Source organism: Charadrius vociferus, unplaced genomic scaffold (assembly GCF_000708025.1).
Source record: "Charadrius vociferus isolate BGI_N301 unplaced genomic scaffold, ASM70802v2 scaffold45, whole genome shotgun sequence".
In the NCBI taxonomy this organism is placed as follows: domain Eukaryota; kingdom Metazoa; phylum Chordata; class Aves; order Charadriiformes; family Charadriidae; genus Charadrius; species Charadrius vociferus.
The window spans coordinates 169,936-190,875 of NW_009648712.1; the positions used below are offsets into that span (position 1 = coordinate 169,936).

General features: G+C 39.5%; 1 protein-coding gene across 1 annotated transcript in view; it reads right to left on the reverse strand.

The window, feature by feature from the left end:
- The window catches only part of EMILIN2 (elastin microfibril interfacer 2), a 35,186-nt gene that overhangs the window by 13,103 nt on the left and 1,143 nt on the right, over positions 1 to 20,940 (reverse strand). The window contains exons 2-4 of the mRNA XM_009886642.1: positions 20,593 to 20,938; positions 6,791 to 6,966; positions 1,623 to 3,557 (exon numbers count right to left, since the gene is read on the reverse strand). Of these exons, the coding sequence (XP_009884944.1) occupies positions 1,623 to 3,557; positions 6,791 to 6,966; positions 20,593 to 20,938 (2,457 nt within the window). The remainder of the gene's footprint in view (positions 1 to 1,622; positions 3,558 to 6,790; positions 6,967 to 20,592; positions 20,939 to 20,940) is intronic.

The window sequence follows — 20,940 nt, forward strand, 5'->3', positions numbered from 1 at the left end:
TAAATAGCAGGAGGAAGATTACTGTGTGTATCTTGGACCTTTCTCCAGTGTCGGTCCCTAGTGAAAATTTATTTGGATGGATAAGAACTAGGGTTACACAGATACATCATACTGCATTTTAATGGGGACTGGGTTTGCTTTTGCAAGATAGAGGGGTGAAGCTCTTAACCCTGTGGAATTTAAGTCAAGATTTCAGCAAAATAAATACCTGAGAATTACAGATCCCCTGCATTCTTCTTCACTTCTTCCTTTAAAGGAAGAGAAACGTGTTTGTTTTTTTTATTTCAGACAAGAGCTTCTCATCTCAGGAGGACTTTTGTGTCAAATACTGCAATACATTTGGCTTTAAACAATTAAACACAGAGCAAATGCATCTATCACAGGATTTCAAGTCTCCACCTTGCAGTAAGAAGGATACTCTTCCCTGCAGAGATTACTTTCAGACCTTTCATGAAGCACAACTTGTTCATTCAAGCAAAAGCGCTCACAGTCCCGCATCATATCTGCCCCAGCCACCATCAGCTGCAACAGCCCACAGGCTCTTCCCACAGCACCTCTTCTTCTGATTTAGGGCCAGTCACAGAAATCAGCCTCTTATGTGTCTCACATGTGCACAGAATTAAAACCAGAAGCATCAACCAACTGAAGAGTGCAGTTTCAAAACAGTCTCCAATTTCTATGTTTTTGCATCATGCTAACAGAAACAGCAACTTAGCTTCCTTCCATAAACTTTGACTCTCTCAGACAAACAACCCGTTGCTGAAATTTGGAGGAAGAACTGCAGAGGTTCACCAAAATGTTGAGGTTACCATTTCATAGCATTTTGAGCCTAAGGGAATATGCCTCTGGCTTCTAAGCCATTCAAATGCAAACTTTAAACCACCTGGGGAGGTAAATTTGAGCTAACAAGTTGGACTACCAACAGAAGTGGCTGTGGTGTGAAAATACTGCCAGCTGGGGTGCGCACTTACTGCCAACTTGCCAACTACATTGTGGGAATGCAAACTTCTGGGAGAGCTATGAAGCAGAAGTCTTATATTGCCACACCAAGATATGCCAGAGCTTGTTTGTGAAAGTCCTAAATCAAAGAGTTGGTGTTGAATTATAATCACTAACTCATGCTAAGTACAAAACTTAGAGGGAATCTTTCTTATCATAAATTTGAATTCCTTGACTTCATTTTTCTCTGTTTACTTTTCAATTTCCCTAGACGAATCAAGAATAATCTCACACAACAGAATACAACAAAACAAAACAAAAAAATCAAATCAAATGAACTGGAACAATACCCACTGATAATTATTACTTAAAACTCACCTTAAACTCACTATCCAAAAATACTAGTTTTCCCACTCCCTTTATTCTGGCTCAAAGTAAACATGAAAGTGTGTAAGACCTTTTTCTATTTTTTTTTTGTGAGAGAGAGAATATTTTTAAAAGCACTCAAAGTCCTCTATGGTGTTCTAGAGCAAAAAGCCAAAATTAGTCACTGTAAAAACAAAGTAGACATTGTGTAATATTAAATTTTTCCTTCCTTGTTTAGTTCCTTTATAAATGATTCAGAAAAGAAAGCCAGCAGAAAAACAAACAAAAAAGCATTTAAAAAAAGAAAAAAAACTTACTTGTGTCAGACTGAGATTTCATCATGCCTTCAATGTCCGTGGTGATTTTGGAGACCTGACTATAAAACTGTTGGACAGAATTTTTGAGGCCAGAAATATCAGTGGAATGAGATGCTATAGTTCCATTCATTTCACGGATGCAGTTCCATAAGCTGCTCACATGCTTATTCAGACCTTCCTTTATATTCTGCAAACTACCTGAGACAGAGTCTAGCTTGCCACAAACTTTTTCAACACGCGAGACTCTGCTCTCAACATCCGAAACACCCTCCTGGATACCTTGGGTCTTTTCTTTGCACTTGCTAAGATCATTCAGGATATGGTCATTCAATTGTTCTAGTCTCTCTTTCACTTCACCACAGCAATTATCACTGGGATGTGCAGTTTGATTTGCAAATGTCCTCTGCATTTGATCGATTTTTCGGAAGACACCTCGTTGTGTTTTTCTACAGGTGGAATTGACACCCAGAAGCTGCTCCTTGCAGCTATTCAAGCCATCTTGAAGATTCTTCACATCTTTATCCATGACATTTAGACTATACCGGAATACACGTATGTCTCTCTGCATTTTCTGGATGTCACGTTGGTTACCCTTAATTAAGTTGACTTTCTCATTAAGAGAGCTATTTAGAGACTGCAGGAGAACAGAGTTATTCTCTGTTTTCAAAAGCAAGTGGTTGTATTTGTTGTTACAATTTTCTAGCTCCTTCTGAAGACCTTCCATACCTTGTGGTGCAGACTGACATTTCTGCCCACAGAGGTGTTCGAGCGACAGCAGTTTGTTCTTCAAGAAATTCATCTCAGCTGTAAATTGCTCATTTGCAAATCCTGCATCACTGGGCAAGATGGGCCCAGGATTAATATACATTCCATCTGGGTCTGTGGTATTAGCGATCTCTAAAATAGTGCCGCCTAGCCTGTCTTCTAGGGAACGTAACTTTTGGTCAAACAAGTCTCTCAATTCATCTACCTCAGCAGCTATAGTGCCGCGGAGAGTTTCCTCAACATAAAAGCAATGTTCTTCAGCATTTCGTTCCGTAACATTCATCCTCGCATCTAGCTCCTCCAACCTCTTGCCGAGCATGTCTTCTAGATCTGGAGTTGACAATCGACTGATTTCATTATCTATTCTAACGTTCAAGATCCTGTGCGCTTCCACAATTCTGTCAATCTTCCTATCTAAATCTTTTATCTGTTGGTCAAAGTCATTTCTCTCACCTTCCTTGCAACAACTGGACTTGTTTGATGGAATCTGAGTTCGGAGAGTATTTATTTCTTTCCTCAAGTCATTCTCTTTTCCTTTTATAACATCAATTATTCCTAAACAGTTATTGTCATTGTCATCACACTGCTGCTGGATATCCTGTAGTTTGTATTCACAGGAGTTCTTCAGATCTGCCATTTTCTTTTCAAATCCTTCCAGAATTTCCTGTCTGAGGGACTCAAATTTTGAGTCTATATACTCCTGATATATATTGTCACTGGGCATTGTTATTGTAGGTCCTTGTGCAGCCTCCTGCAGTTGTTTTAATTGGCCTTCATAGCCTTTTACTTTTCCATTCAGTTCCTCCAGCTCGTCATTCCTCATCTTTAAGGCTTCTTTGACCTCAGCTAGCTCAGACTTTATATCTTCCATTTCAAAATCAATAAAAGGGTCTTTTTGATCTTTATTGCTGAGGAGTCCAGGCAGATGAATAGTGTCTGTTTCACCACCAACTGCACTATCAGGCTCTGGGCGGTCATAAAGGTTGTTCAGCCAAGTGACCAACATCTTACTAGCATCTTCTTGGACAGTCAACTTTAGGTTTTCATTCACACCTGCCACGGAGGACTGAAGTTCAAGCACTGATCGTGTAAGTCTAAACAATTCATCCTCAAGAAACTGCATTTTCTTCTCATACGGTGGAGGTTCTGGCACTTCTGTTGGTTCTGCATCTGTTTCATGGAAATAACAAAGTCTGGTTGTAAATATTGCCAGTGGTATCTGTTTTAATCAGCTCGGGCTAATTTAATTTTTCTTTAAAGCCAAAAAATGCTTTAAAATGCATAATGCTTGTTCCCTTTTCTATTCTTGCTTTCAGTAGTTTATAATTAAAACATTATCAAAACCCTCCAAACTGTAAGTTTCAGCACACTGACCAATTCCTGCCAAGATACTACAATGGCAATAAATAAATAAACTAGCAAGCAGAACCCCCCTTCTTGTTCAGAAATTAATCTAAGCTACAGCATATATAACAGACCATTATAGATCCATATACATCACAACACAATCACGTTAGAGCCACTGCATCTCCTACAACAATACTTTGGGAGGTGCTGCTTCTGAATTCCCATTGAAAACTTAAGTGTCAATAATTTATGTGCCTAAAGTGGCTTTGTGCTCCAGTACTTTGCTGAACTGGGGTTCAAATCCATATACTGGATGGGTTTCTGCAAGACATTCCAGTTATCACACTTAATTCAAAAATATTCAATTATTTGATACATATTTAAGTAGGCAATAAAAATGTGTATAAAAGCATAAGCTTTACGCATCCAAAATTGTTAGATTAAAATAACAGCAGTACTATCCTCTTTGAATGAAAAAAGTAAAGTAGACTTCTAGCTACAATCTACTTTTTACCTAGCACAAATCAATTAATGAATCTGAAACCATCCTTCTAATCTATCCGTAGGAAGCCATGCACTCCCAGCAAATGTGGGACACTGCCAGTGCTACGGCTTCGGGAGGAAGAGAAGGGCTCAGGGGTCCGGCACTGGGGCAAGAAGTTCTCGGGATGGCAGCCATCACAGAAGAGAGAAAGTCTCAGCAAACTTTCTAATGTATATTGAATGTGACATTCATGGTATGAAATAATCCTGTTGGCCAGCTTGGGTCAAGTGCCTGGGTCTCATTCCTCCTCATCCCTGCACCTGGCTAAGTGGAAAACACTGAAACCTTGAAACCCACATACCATAGCCATAAAGAAAATATTTTCAGAAATTCAGACACTAGAGTCTTCTAAAAGTGCAGTTTTCCCAGGCATTAGAAGAGAAATTAGTCCCCTGACGCTTAAACCAGGACAGTATGGACAAACAGAGCCCTTAAGATCCCTCTAGTCCTATTTTCTGGGATTCTCAGCAACAAGGCACTAGTAGGTCAACATACTGAGTGTGATCCCAAATAATCATCTAATATTAATCAAACCTGCAGCCAGACCACCAATTGTTTTAGTTTAACAAACATTTAATACCACTTTAATGTGTAGATCCACATGACCATATCCATTTGCATACTCACATATATCTTTGCCATTAGACACAGTGGTGTAAACGCTAATAAATACATCATGAATATTCCCAATTGTGATTTTGCACGTTATCTTTTATGCACTTCATAATCCAAAGAACTTCGGACAGTTAAGGCATACTATTACAGACATTAAAAAAAAAAAAAAAATCCCCCACAAAAATGAAGTTAACAAGCAGAAGTGAAGAAGAAAATACACATCTTTAAATACAACAGAATACAGACAAAAAAGTTGTTAGCGTTAGAATAACTCTTTCAGATGACACGTAAAGAACTAAGGATAAGAAAAGTTCCCTGTCAAATTGTGACTATATTGGGTTGGAGTGGTGTTAATAGTTAAATCTTCAGACAAAAGAATTTTATCACTGGTTCCAAGCTATGCATTCTGGATACACAGTGGAGACCAACACTGAGATAGGGTCTGAAGGACATGCGGTTGAAATTTTTTTTAGTTTTAAACTGGATTTCAGCTTAAAGACACTACAAAGAAGGTAGGAAGTCACAAATGTACTCTTCAAGACCAGCAGGGTGGCCAATTCACAGAATCACAGAATCTCCTAGATTGGGAAAGACCTGTAACATCATCTAGTCCAATCATTAACCTAACACTGACAAGCCCACCACTAAACCATGTCCCTGAGCACTATATCTACATGACCCTTAAATACGTCCAGGGATGGGGACTCCACCACTGCCCTGGGTAATGCATTCCAATGCCTGATGACCCTTTCAGTAAAGAAATTCTTCCTAATATCCAATCTAAACTTCCCTTAGTACACCTTGAAGCCATTTGCTCTTGTTCTATCACCTGTTACTTGACAGAACAGGTTGACTCCCACCTCTCTGCAACCTCCTTTCAGATAGTTGTAGTTACTTAATGATAAAAAGATATGCGCACAAAGAGTGTAGCTATTACACACACATGGTCTTTTTTGCACTGAATTACATTTCTATTAGGTCAGAGCAGAAAGAAAATCTTTAAGTAACTTGCACACTGCTTATGTTTAAAGATATCATCGTGTTTTATGATCATCTTTTGGAAATAATATTTTAGGTGGGCTCATAAAATACTTAAAAAGCTTATTTTTAAAGCAGGTATATAATCTATAGGACTGGTTTAAAACCATGTATTCAGTTCCAATCCATTCCACTACACAAAAAACACAACTGGAAATCTGACTAATTGCTGTACGTGACACTAATCTCCAAGGATGTTGGGAAAAAGTCTGTCAGAAGGAAACATCTGTTTATCATTTTTTGCTAATGCAGAAAAGGCATAATACTGCAGTAACAGCACTCCTCCTACCCTTTCAGAAGACAGTATCTTATGCAAACAAACGTAACTCATTTTTTAAGGTATTTTTTTCAGCAATTGAGGTTTATCATTCCCTTATGCCTTAGTATTAAGGCAGGTAATCGGACATGAATCTGGAAAATCTGCACAAGCCCTTGAATAAACAAAACACTGTAAAACTGCTCAAGAGCATTATATATTGTTAAAATTAGTACGTGTTCTTTTTTGTTTTAATAACAGTTCCTCTCAAATATTTTTTTTCTGAACACTGAAGAAACCACAAAAAAAAAAGCAAATTCTTACAAAAAACCCTAACATTAATGCAAAGATTTTCCTGAACCATGAGTAGCCAGCTGGCATTTATGGCCAGTGTTCTACACCCACCTCTGCGTTATTCTTCAGGAAATTCTCTGTATCAAGACTGTTATTGCCTGGCAATTATTTTCCCACCACACAGTGTCTTCCATATGGATTTTGTACCTGCCAGTAGTTGAGTTTAATAGAAACCATAACAGTTCTTACACATAAAAGACAAAACAAAAAAACAGACGTGACCATGCATACGAAAATTCAAAAAGTTACCCAAGCCTTTCTTCACGACAGCTTTTGCTGGTGGTGTAGGACGACGAGCAGTGTTTGGCTTTTCTGCTGGGCCTTCTTTGCAGTCTTCCCCTTTGTACCCGGGACAACATCTCCATTCCAGCTCTGTTACTGTCTTATATGCAATTGTGTACCGAGGTCTGAAACTTGTTCGGTATCTGCCAAAACAGAAAGCATTTTAAACGATCCATAACCTAATCTGCTATTGAGATTAAACCTAGAATTTAACCAGGGTTTTTTAAAATGAAAATCAATTAATTTCATATATGCTTCATTTTCTCCTTCAAACATCAAATGAACAAATGTTTCTGTCTATGTTTTAAAGTTATTTGCACTCAACATAGTCATACCATGGAGAGCAAATATGGCCATAGCAACAGGGGTTTTCATGGATGAGCAAAGGGATAATGTGTTGTGGGAAGTGAAGGTTTGTCTCATCAGACACTGCTGAGTATAACAGTGACCACCAGTGTATTACTCTATAAATTCAAAACTTCTTTCCTCTAACTGCTTTTCCTCACAAACCCACCCACAAGGCTGTGCTGGCAGCAACTCTTCCGGACATCAAAAAAATGTTTCTGTCTGCCTGCGTTGTCCTACTTGTCTTTCCACAGTCTCCACTTAAACCATTCCTCGGAATCTGTATGTACAGAGCAGTCAAAGCTAGGAGGGATATTCCAGGGAAGGACAAAATGCTGAAAGCATGAGTCAGATAAGGACATGAAAGAAGGAGTCAGATGAAAAGCTATGACCAACAAAGGAATCAACTCTTTCCTACTTCACTGCCCCAGTTAAGTTGAAGAGGATCTTGCAGACAAACCTGTGCACACGTTATGTACATACAACCTTAAGTTTCCACAATTAATCACTCAAAAGTTAATAAATGGCAAACCGATTCTGGTTGTGCAACTTTCTTTAACCACAGACTTCTTCCTTAACTTTCCTTCAGGACACATACTGTGTGTTAAACTGCAGTCAGACACTATGGTAACCCACCAGATCATAAGCAGAGGCTGTGCTATTTTCTAAAAACTAAATCAATTTCAGGTACAGCTCATTTTGGGTTGAGAGATGAGGAACAAATAAAACAGGGATTCATCACCTGAACTCTATAAATTGGCATACTTGGAACACATACTGCAATAGAAACAAAAGTTACTGCAATTTCTCATGTGAATTCCTCTCTCTGAATCACACTATTAACCTCCCTGTCACATTTTCAGATCTTTTTTTCTTATTTCCAATGCGAACAACAGTTTGCATTCAGTAATGAATGACAGACTCACTTCACAGCTGAGGTGTCCCTAAAGTAGTAATACTGGCAGAAGAAACACAGGAGGGCAGCGAAGGACTCAACAGGAGCTCTACAACAGATCTCATTCATAGCCTGACTGGGTTCACAGGGAGTGTATTTTGGGACAAAGAGGACACAGTGCAGAATGGGCACCAGAAGCATCCATGCTATCACAGGAAAAAAATCAGCTACAAGTTTCATTAAAGTAAACATTTTCTTGTATTAATATGCAAAAATCATTATTGTTTAAAAATGATCAGTAATCAGCTACCAGATGGAAAGAGTTAAATCTTACACCGACTGTGAAACAGTTTCTATTGAAAGTCACAAAATAAGAATTTAACTGTTACTCTTCCAGGCTTCTCTTGCTATGCATACAAAAAACAGCTGAAATAATTCTGTATTTTTTGACTCAGCATCTTCCGCCTCCAGAGACACAATTTTAATATTATGTCCTACATCTGATAGGCACTTGCCATTTTGGTAAGCTGCTTAGCAGCATGGGGCGGGGGGAGGATTTCACAGTGTTAACTACTAATTGCGAATTTGTTTCTTTTCCAACCATATCCTTCCCAATTCTGCCACAATATATTCTGATTTTTGCACTCAGGACATACTCTTTTGCATAATTACTTTATCTACAGCCTCTCTTTTAAGAAGAAGTTACTTTGACTCAAGACAATGTCATATTTTTCCAACTATTTTGGGGCCAAAGAAGAGTTTATTCTAATAAGCCTTTCTGGATTCCCTTCTGTGAATCTTCAAAGGAAGGCAGGAGCAGGCTGGGCTGTAACTCTGTCTCTTAGCTGCCCTTAAATGAAGTGGTTTGCTGTGGTTGTCAGATTTTCAGGTTGTGACTTGAAGCACGTAAACTCAGAGTGGGTTTCCAATCCTTTTTTACCTTTGCAACACCATATATGAAACAGCTGTAGACTGCACTCCAGCTCAAAATTTCTTTGACAATTTTCACTGAAACATCTGCTGAATCCTGTTTACAAATGTAAAGTACAGACATCCCCAAGGTCAAGTGCTTTAAAAATTAAATAAAGGAGTGCAATGTAGAGGGCACCACTGGGAAAGGACAACATCCTGGCCACCCAGGAACTGCCTTTTCCTTCTCCCTTATCTAAAGTATTAAACTACATCTCATGTAGGTAATTTGGGTTTGACTCCCTTCCTTCCAGCTAGATGCCAGAGTCAGAGGAATGACAGGATTAGCTAGATGCTTTAGTGTTTTGAAGTGGTCTGAGAGTCATTACAACCTCTCTCACAACCACCACATTACTGAAATGCAAACTTTGAACTTCCAGATCAATTTTCACATGCCGGAAAGGGCTGTACATACTTTTCTCTTATTTCCATAAAACACTTAACTGCTCCAAACTTTGTGTGTGTTCCTCTCTACGCTTTCAGGGCCAAGCTCCTTCCTGAAAATTGCAGTATTTTCACTATCTTCAAACACCATTAAGATACATTTCCCTATTTTTCCTAACAAAGTTTTAAGAATATAGCTGAAACAAATTTTATAAAAGGATAAGAACAACATTTATGCAAATTCTCCACTTCTTTGCTCAAATTACAGCATGAGGATTTTCCTTATACCGTTTCTGTCATTCCTATCATACTTTTGACAAGTTTCTCTTTGCATACTTTCTCTGTAATTATGTTCATCAGTGTAGACACCTTCAGATGACTTCAACATTCAGACAAAAACAAATCACAAGACAAAACCAAATACAAAAGAAGAACATAAACAAATTAAAAGAAACCAAGCTTAGTATTTTTCATATGGGCAAATTTAAAACTTTTCCAAACTCCACCTTAAAAATAAAAAATAAGCAAGTTCAACATTCTCGTTCTTTTCTATTTCATAGTTTCATGATCCTAATAGGCATAAAACACTTTAATATGATTTAATACAAAAAAATGTTTCAAATGCAGAAGAATCCTCCCATTCTAAATTACAAAATATAAACACTGTGTATCTAAAACTTTTAAAATGTCATAGCAGTCTATTCCTTACAAATTCTTGCAAGTCTGAGAGCTCAAACAAATACACGAATTGGATCTGTTTTGATTTCAGCTATGGCACATCAAATACCGACTAACCTGAATCCTAAACCACAATTCGTTGAGAGCTAGAATCAAAATGCTTCAAAATCTGGATGTAGGACAGATTTCACATTTTACATCTTGAACTATGGTAACAAGACAGTTATGGACAGCTCAAAAATTAAATTTGGATTTACTTATCAAGAACTATTGCTCCTCTATACCACCAGTCCAGTCCCACTTACTGCAGCAAGGCTAGTCACATAAGGCTGGGAAACAGGAACTTACCCTAACACTTTTCTAATTTGAATCCCTTCACATAAAAGTTTCTTAAAAATCAGTTTCATTGCTATAGCTTCTCTGCTGATGGTATGCTTCATAGACAGTTATGGAAGTTGCCCATGCAAGGAATAGTGTCACTATGCCAGCACCGTCCAGAGGCACTGATGACAGTCACCAGCACACATCCAGCTGAAGGGAGATTCTCAATCACACAAGTTTTTTAAAGCCAGAACTTTGCTCGCTCAGTGGATTTCAGTGAAGGAGCTGGAGACTTCCAGGATTTTACCAGGATACAACAGTGTAACAACACTGAACACAATTATATTCTTGGTTACAGTTCTAACAAAATGAACCGTAACTTTTTGCTAGGGACAGCATCCCGAGAATAAATTGTGATTCTATGTATTTTAATGACAAAGGACTGGGAGCTACTAGAATACACAAACCAGACATGACTTTATTTACACGTGCAGTATTCTGAATCCAACTGCTCACTCAATGTCACAGCAAACATACAACATACAAACACAAGCATACAAAGCATACAAAAAGCACTCGGTGTAGCCAGAGAGATGAAACGTTTCTTCTCTGTGCAGCTGGGCAGAGTTACATGGTTTGAACATAACATGCCAGTTTCACATCTTTTACCTTGTATGTGTGAATCTTTACACAGACACCTAGCGAGGCAATTTGGTCAAAAGTGTTCACAAAAGTTTTGTGTCTTAAAGAATTGAGGCTCCTCTTTAATGCCTGAATGTGCTGGAATGTAATTAAAGAATAGCAAAACATTAAATCTTCCTTCAGTTGACCTGGATTTCTGCTATTCAAGTAAGTGTTAATAAACACTATTATTTTTACAAGTGTCTCAGACATATTTAAAAAAAATATTCTTATGTGGTTAAAAGGTACATGCAATACATGTGCCTAGTCACCCCATCATCTTGCAGACTTCCAGCCCAAGATGATGGTAATATCCTTTTGGTGAATTGAGCTAAATACTACAAATTAAATCATTATTTCAGAAAGCATGAATAGAGAGTGATTTCAACAGTCCCTAATCTTTCCTCCCAACAGAGAAAATAAGAACAGCTGGTTTTTAGGAGTCTTCCCACAACAGGCTTATAACTACCAACGCCTACTACCTTCACCATGAATTCAATATGCTGATAAAATGAGAAAACACATCCAGAATGGTAATAAAAATCTCCACTTTTAATATCTAAGTATTTTGCAGCTTAAACAAAGTCGTAGTGTGCAGCAATAGCATTCAAATATTCCTCCTCTTTGAGAGAAAAGTATTTTCTTAGGAAAATGCTTAATTAAAAATACATGTTTGCTGTAAACGCTAGACATTTTGACTAGGGAATGAGTTATAATTTTCTCATGGTGCTAAACCACAGAAGGAAGCAGTTAGCACTGATATTTGGAGTGTCACCTAATAGCGATAAAACAAATCAGAAACATTTGGATGAAATTGGTGGGAAAACATATGGCTCCGTTCTGTAACTAGATATTAACATCCAACCTTTTGGGAAATGCAAGGAGATAAGCGCCACCACATCCTCACTGTGAGGAAGGGACTGCAGAATCAGCATATGTTTCTACATAAGCAATGTATAAAATGTTTATTCAGAGCACAAAACTTCAAGGTTGGTCCAAAATCCTGTAGTCATTGGAACAGGTCCCATAACTTCAGCAGCCTGCAAATCATGGTCTTACTGAATAGAATATAGCATATCTTCACTATTGAACACTTTTATTGAATGTACAACCATTCTTTGTAAATTATGTAGTCTGCTCTTGTATGTCCCAGTCATCCTAATCTCCAATATATTGCAATGGGAGTGCTGAAGCACATAGACACCCCCAAAAAATACCACCTAGAAGATACAATTAAATGCAATCATATTTTGACCAAACATTTTTTTATTTTGTAGGCTGCAAAGGCTTCTGCTGAAATTATACCTAAGTTGGCCATTTATACTACGCAGTTACTAAACTAGAACAAGTTGATCCCAAGTTTTCTGTTTCCCAAGAATGCAGGCCTAATTGCAACCCCTACAAATGGTGGCAGAAATCCTAGTTCCACTGAAATCACGGAGACTTTCAGCAATTGTCTGTAACAGTGAGTTTCAGCACACCTGAGTTTCAGGTGCCTACTGCGTAGGAATGCACAGGTGCTAGTTGTCTATATTTATTTCCATTACAGCCAACAGAAATATAGCCGATACAGCCAGTAGAGTCAAAACAGGGCTGCATCTCGTCCTAAAGTCATTACTTACATCCAATTACCTAAAGAACACACGGACACCACTGACTTGCATTTGAGGCACCACTCCCACAAGTGTCTAAGCTCCCATGCTCCCTTTCACCCCTCGATATGACTGACAACTGAAGTTAGGGTGAGTCAAATCCCACCTCTGGATTTTTTTCTTTTAAAACCTTGCTACTACACAGCAGCGTTGGCAGCTAGCTTGTGTTCCAGCCCACAGATGAGCTTAATTTGAGAAAAACATGTCTTTACAAAGAGTTTATCCCAAGGCATTTATGGCAAGCAGCGAAAAGATGTTTTGACGGGAATAAATTAGCCTAGGTGTTCATTGAAAGCAAGTTGAGCAGTCAGTAATAAATCCCAATTATATGCTGCAGCAAAAATCTATTAAAAAAGAATCCTAGTGAACCCCAAAATAGCTTTTGCTTTTGATCTGGCATTAGAGAGACTGAGCAGATTCTTACAGATGGACTTAAGAAAGACTCACCTTACCACTGCTACTCTTCCTTTAGCTGGCACTTTTGCTTTCCAAAATTTATATACAGAAAAAGTCAGTACATGAGTTTGCAGGTGTTGGGGTCTGGGGAATTACTTTTCTTCAAAAAAACACCACTGACTTTACCCACTAGCCCAATGCCTGGCCCAGTCTCAGCCATCTCAATTGAAATTCCCAAAAGGCCATGGTCAGGTCTTTATATAACATAATAATCAGGCCCTAATATACATTATCTAAAGCAAGCAGAGAGTGTTTCAAAATTGTTTGTGCTGGGAAAACCACAATCTTGAGGCACCCCTGTGGAATACATAAAGTTATGATGACCTCCACTAGCGCATATTACCAAGGAGGCTCAGTTTCTCTGGGCCCACACAGGCACATAACAGTGCTTTTCATAAAGTTTGCACTAATGTATAGCATGGCTGACATTTGCACCAGACTTATTCTGAGCTAAGTCCTGAGTAAAAAATTGCTACTGGCTGAGAGCATTAACAGCGACTGAAACCGAAAGAAAGCAAGGGAACAAGTCAAAGCACTATGCATCTGCGGGAACGCAACTGCCTGTTGTGTATGCAACCAAGAAATCACCCATCCACATCACTGCAAAGAGTGCTTTAATATCAGACTACAAAAGCATTGGAGACTAAGTACTTTTGCCAGTGCTTATTGTTTATTCTGTGCCTTCACACCACATGGGAAGCACGACGGGAGCAGAAATTGCCTTCTGTCTGGAAGAAATTGCTAGGGGCAGAGACCTGGCACAGGTGACTTGTATTCCTCCCTCCTACAACATCCCCAGCAAATCAGCTCTCAGGAGGGAGGGAGAAAAGTTGCTTTCCTCGACCCCTAAAGAACATGGTCCCCTCATCTATTGGTGCCAGGGAAGGAGCAGAGAATCACGGTGCCCAAATCAGCTCACTATAGCCTGGTCTCTCTTACATGGTTCTGTTTAATGCTGAATATTCATTCAATACATCCAAGAGAATCTGGCAGAATTTTACTGCAGAGTCTGGGTTTTTTTCAAGAGGGGCAGAAGATTACAGGAACTGGTAGAAGACAAAAATGCTCCACTCTTCTCAGACAACACCACAGGGTTTCATTTGTAGTTCCATTCAAAATCTCCAGAAGTGCCATTGTTCATTACTTATGCAGTGAATTTTGATGCAACGCATCTCAGTTATATCTATTCTATCCAAAAAACTGACATTCAAAATAGAATTTTCTCTCTTGGGAGAGAAATGTTTTTTCTTGGGAAGAAATAACCAAGGGACTTCACACTCTGAAACACGCCCCCTTGTCTCATACTAGTTATTTCTAGTTGTTGTGTATATATATCCATACACACACACACACCTAGCTCTCTGTCTGCCTAACTCACTCTCTCTCAGCTGCCAAAGATTTTATTTTGAAAAAGCTGACTGCTGAAGTCCAGTAGGAAATGCCCCAAAAATAAGTTTCAGGTTTAAAATTTTAATACTCTTAACATTCGTGAATTACCACACCTGAAAGCAAGGTAGGCATCCTCTTCTTATAAGCCAAGAAACCAGGACATAAGACACATTTAAGTAACTTACAGACAGATAGTCTGTGGCAAGGCTCAAAGCAGGGCTTCATTCTTGGGATTTACAATCTTGAATTATCTTACATGGTTGCTTCCTTCCATTTTGTTGCAAGATAAACCTATGCCAGTAAACCACATGCTGACAGAGCAACAGTAAGTTACTAAAAACCCACTAAATAAAATGGGGTAGGAAAATATCAGTCCTTTCAAAAGGATTTCAGAAACATTTTGTAGAGCACCACTGTGATGTAGTCTAACAGTGATGGAACAGGCGTGATTTTGCAACAGGTTATGTATTAACAACATGCCTCTTGCAGGAGCAGAGACCAAGTTTCTCACCTTACGCTACTGGAAAGATGCAGAGCACTGCTCCTGATAAAGCTGCCTGAGAAACTGAGCTCCAGTAGCATCTATTCTGCCTCTCTGCCCATGAAATAAGCTTATTTCTAGGATCATTCCAAGAAAGAGCTACTGCTGACAGATTACTTGAAAACATAGATAGAATAGATAACCAGTATTTCCATGAATGCAAGAGCTAACCTGTGGGACTAGCTGGGACCCCAACTTTCAGAACAAAATGCAGTATTGTTTTGAGAGCTGATACTTTTCAAGACACCAGGTCAAAAGTGAACCAGAAGGGAGAGGAAAGCTGAGATGTGAATGCAAAAACCAAGTCAGATGGGAGTAACAATCTGCAACGTGTAAAACTGGCACTGCCCACTTTCTAACAGTGCAGAATGTTCCTTCGTTATTTGGGTGATTTATGACAAAATAGTCCTTAAACAGGTCAGCAGCTCCCTAAAATTAACAATTTGTTGTTTTGGCAACAGTTTGGTGCTTAACAGAAGAGGTCCCAGACCTCCAGGTCACACATTTCTCAAACCAGAAAAGCATAAAAAAATCTAATTATTTACATTAATGAGAACTGAGAAGCAGTTTGTGATTTTTTTTTTTTTTAATTACTGCAACAAACTGGAATGATGCGTGAAATGAAAATTCCCTGTCCAGGTCATAGAGAAGACTCCGTTGCGTTCAGTGCATGGAGGCAGAGATGCAAAATTTCAAGCTCAGGGAGACAGCCGGGAAAGTTTACCACACGCAGCAGGCACTCAAAGATTTTCAAAGCAGCACTCCAGGAAACTGAAGTACGTTCTCAAGTTTTCTAAGTTTCCTTGCTGTTTTCAATGCACAACCCTGTAGGCTAACCTCCCTATGTAGTCAGCTAGCTGGAGCCTGTACAAAGAAATTCTGCTTCATACAAAATACACTAAGTAGGAAAAAAACCCTCCTAAAGACCTTTCTAGATATTTGGAGGGGAAACATTAAACAGCCCTCACTTTCCCTTCAAGTTTTTGTGCATACTGAAAGCTTTTCTTATGAGATATACTCTGCTAGACTCCAGTGGCAAACACAGGCTATGATCTGTGCTGACTTGTATATCTAACCTGCCTAGCGCTGAACACTCTGACACTGGTTTGTATGGTTTGTATATGCTTAATTTCTAGCAACTGAACAGTCTCAGAGAAAAATACATTGGGACTGTCAAAGGGTTGAAAACTACATGTAGATTTCCTAAATGTTCCTAGACTGGTACTGACATGCTTAACCCAGGTTGTTCTGGGGTTGGTAGAAAATGGTAAATCAATGAAGCCACTTAACTTGAACTGGAAGTCTGATATGCTGCTTTGCGGTTATAAAATTTCCACTTTTACTCAACATTATTTTATTAATAAACACTGAATACTGCTTATTAAAAGCTGCGTGTTACTCCTAAGTATGGTCATCTATCCTGATATTTATAACTGCAGAAAACTAGCAGTAATAGTCTCTAAAGTTATTTTGATCTTTTGTGTTAAATCCTCATCTTGGCAATGATTAAAACCGTGATTAGTTTTGCAGTGGCTTATTTATGGTCATTTGAAAATATTAAGTGACAAGAAGTTGGAAAATATTGCTCATTGAGAGATTTGGAGAGGCTTGCTAATTTAGCTATTGATTCATTCATCATTTTCTTGACCATTTTTTAAGTATGTGCAACCTAGTGAAATAATGGGTTTGCTTATTATACATTTATCAACACTGTTGAGAAGCTCGCATTAAATCATGAAATCCACTCCCCACAAGCTAAGGACAGGTGACCTGACTCGTTACAAGCTTGAGCACACAAACATCTTTACTCACATGAGCAGAATTAATGGGGGCTGGTACTTGAATTAAGGGATCCGATAAAACATCCTTTCTTCGAGTCTCTAAGCAACCTGATCTAACTTTGAAGCTGGCTCTGCTGTTAGCTGGGGGCTACAGTGGGATTATATGACCTCCAGAGGTTCTCCCCAATCTAAATTTCTTCCTATTTGATTTACTACCTTGTATGGGGAAGTCCCATTTGCTAGTTCTATAGCAAAGATAGAAAGCCAGAAAACATCCCCCTGCTTCAGTTCACTTCAGAGTTTAAAATTAAAACCTTACTAGCGAAATAGGCTTTGCCCAAAAGTGCTGGGCCATAAATTGGCACACCTATGGTATAGCCAGGTGTCCCAACATACTGTACAGCACAAGAGGCAAAACAGACAACTGGTATAACAACATCCTACCCTGAAGCGGCTACACTGACCAGAGGATGTCCAAGAGAAGCCACAGCCCGAGAAAGCATGTAGTATCTAGCCAGAAGGGCAATACATTTTGCTTTTAAAATCAGATAACGCTTGTAGTTACGAATTGCTAATCATGCTAATTAAGTTACTAAACCATTCATAAGAAAGCTAGGAAAGGAAATTCACAACAGAAGAAGTAGCAAGGGGTCAGTTATTTATAAAGCAATATTAAATTTCAAAACATACAGATTCTTTTTAGTGGGGAAAAACATTAATATTTTTGTATAAGTATCTTTCAGTTGAATGACCCACTAATAATAAAGTTCCTCCCTCCTTTGCTAGTCACACTTTTAAGAAAAATAAATCAGGAGCCCCCCACACTTCAAAGGGAATATACTTCAAAGTGCCCTTCTGCTTTTTCTTTCTACTCCCTCTCTTCCTATCTCTTAACCAGCCACACTTCAACTCACATTTATCCTTGACACCTTAATGAGCCAAAGCATTCACTAACTTTTCAGTAAGGAAATGCACTATCAAGCCCAAACACCTATAAAACACTTAAACAATGAAGTGTAATAATTTCCTGAATTTCAACTTAACATTTCAGGAAATAAACCCTGTAGCCAAACTGAAATTACAGTTAAGACTCCTAGAAATGCAATCAGTCCAACAGTGGTTTGTTTTGGTTTTTTTTCAGACAAACAGTATTTTAACGGGCCTAGAGGGTAGGTAAAAAGGGTTCAGGCATTCATACAATTTTTAGGCTTTATCACCAAAGCTTTCTATTTCTAAAACAAAAATAAATTTAAAAAAAAACCCAACAGTGCTGACTATAATGCATATCTGCAATACACACTCTCTTGTATGTAAAGAACATGTGGAATTCAAGAGTACACTGTATGTTTAAGGCAGTGAAACACTCCCATATAAAATGCAGTGAGCTATTTAAGTAATTGTTATGCATAACCTAGACTGTAAATAAACACTAGAATGGCTCTTTAAACCTAGTCTTAAACTGATTTAAATTAATAGTAAATCCACTGACTGACCAAAAAAACCCGCTAATATTACTTAAGTACTAATAAACCCCATGCATCTATGATACAGTTAACAAACTCTTTGTTTGATTTGGATCTCACTGTCCCCACTATCTGCAGCAGAATGAGCTCTTAGATGAACCACGGGTATCAGAAGGAGACTACACAGGGACTGTAGTTCATTCCCATGAATATCTGCTATTTAGTTCATTTTTAGCTTCTCTATGTAAGTGTATAAAGGAAAAAAGAGAATAATTTCAGAAAAGCCCTCACAGTAATTTCTTTGTTGCTTTTATAGCTCTTTCCTGTCCTATTTTTGTCAACATTAGCTAACAAACATATATAAACACATTTTGTTATTCAGACCACTACTACTGAATTAAACAATACTTTTCAGAGGAATGGAGTTACTCCTGTTTGCAGGGGTTTGCAGGATTTTAACCATGTATTTCAAATGCTTTGGACTAGTTCCTTTCTTACTCTGCCACTAAAAGAATGTGTATACCAGCAACAGAGAGAAAAATAAAAGTCACAGCCTATAAGCAGAGTTTTGAACACAGTAAGATTTCAGGATTTTGATATTCCAGCTGCTTTCAGTGTTAATCTGCTGGTGCTGTAATAAGTACTTAAAATATTTTATGTTAAGAATAAGAAATTATTTTGCAGTTGCCATTAGGGTTATGAAGAAAATAACAGTTATGTTCACCAAAGAAAGTCAAATTGAGGAAACCAAGGTTTATGATAAGCATCCAATTCCATTCTCAAAGAACAAAAAAAACCCCATGAGACTGGCCACAGCAGGCGAGAGAAAAAAGTCTGTTTAGCCCTATATTCTCTCTCTGACAGCAGCCAACTCCAGATGTTTAGAAGAAGCGCAAGGACAGACAATGCCATTACACAGAACCACAGAGTAATCTGGAGGGGATGGGACTTCTGGAGGTCATCCAGTCCAGCCCCCTGCTCAAGTTGGGCTTCCCCTTCTGACTCCTGCCAAAGATCTTACCCGCTCAAGCAGTTCTTGGTTCAGGAATTTCCCGGGCTAGAAGCAACACCTTTGCACTTTATTCATTATCTGCTAGCTGATAGTCCAAGAAAATCCTAATGTACCGCCTCTGAAATTCCTTATCTTAATGCTTGGTGATTTATGTCTCCAACGAGCTCAGTTTCAACCCCTTCTCACTCCTCATAGCTCCACTACAGAGACTGCACAACAGAGGGCACACCCCGTTACACAGCCCATAAGCTCAGCCAGAAGTCCACAACGGCCAGTTCGACACTCCAAAGAGAAACAAGGGAAATTACACAAGACGGTGTTACTCAGCTGTCCGCTGCCTTTGTTATTTCCCTCAAATTCCAGTGTTTATATATTCCAATAGAGAAAGGCTATTTTTTTTAACAAAAATAACAACCTAAACAAACAGAAAATAGTGCATTTGAATGCCAAACACCCAACACCTATTTTCACAGGCCCTGGGGCGGTGGCGTCATTGATGTCCGCAGTCTATTTCAGTAGAACCCAGGACCTAGCAGTAGCAGTCTCATCCTCACTGTTTCACATCAAAATAAGAACTAGTTATTCTTTGTTGCAAAAGAATCCTCACTATCACCTCAGTCCAGCTCTGAGCCTAATCCTGTGAAAATCTATGGGTGTCTTTCCGCTGACTTCTGCGGGAGGTGAAACGGTTTCACAGAGTGCTTATCACCTACAGCTTTCAAATAAGAGTGTGCAAATATGACTGCTTTTCAAGTGGGGAAATTGACGAAAGGGGATTTGCCTGAGATTACCCTGAAGGTAAGCGAGATGCAGCTGTTGCCTGACTCCTGCTGTACGTGTGGGTTCACACAGCCTTGCTACAGCACACTGTGCTGTAGGCACTCACTCTACGGACTGCCATGTGGTCACGCTCAATCGTATGAAGCTTAAAATCAAGCAAGTAACTTTGCACGACCCCCTGTAAAAATCTCTGCACTGGCTGCTCTCCTTGCTGGACAACTGACAGGGACTCACAGATTGTGAATGTGCTGGCTCCCGTTCCTGGCTCTCCCTCGCTGTTACGCACCCATCCAGCAACACACAGCAAACCATAAAACTGGTTTTGAGTGCCGCTGTGTACCCTGGCAAATCTGGACCAGGGTGTGTAAGTGCACTCCTGGCAGGTGCTGGCGCTCCCGTGCCGCCCACGGAAAGCTGCCTACGCGCTCACCGCCCCCCTGCACACCCCGCGGGGTGACGAGGTGCACCACCGAGGGGTGATGAGGCGCGCCAGCATGAGGTGACGAGGTGTGCCAGTGCGGGGTGACGAGGCGCACCAGCGCAGCTCCCTTTCAGCCCTGCGCAGCGGACTGGCCGTACGGACCAAGAAGGCGCTCAATCTGGCTCTAATTAGCTCCGGCAGAGCCTTCTGTTCGCAACGAGAGCGAGCGCTTTGTTCGGGGCGTGCTGGGGACCAGAAGGCGGTACGCGCCCTCCTGCCCCAGGCCCTGCAGGTTTTTTGGGGTGCCGGGAACGGCCCGAGCTCAGCGGCAGCAACCGCTTCTCTGGCT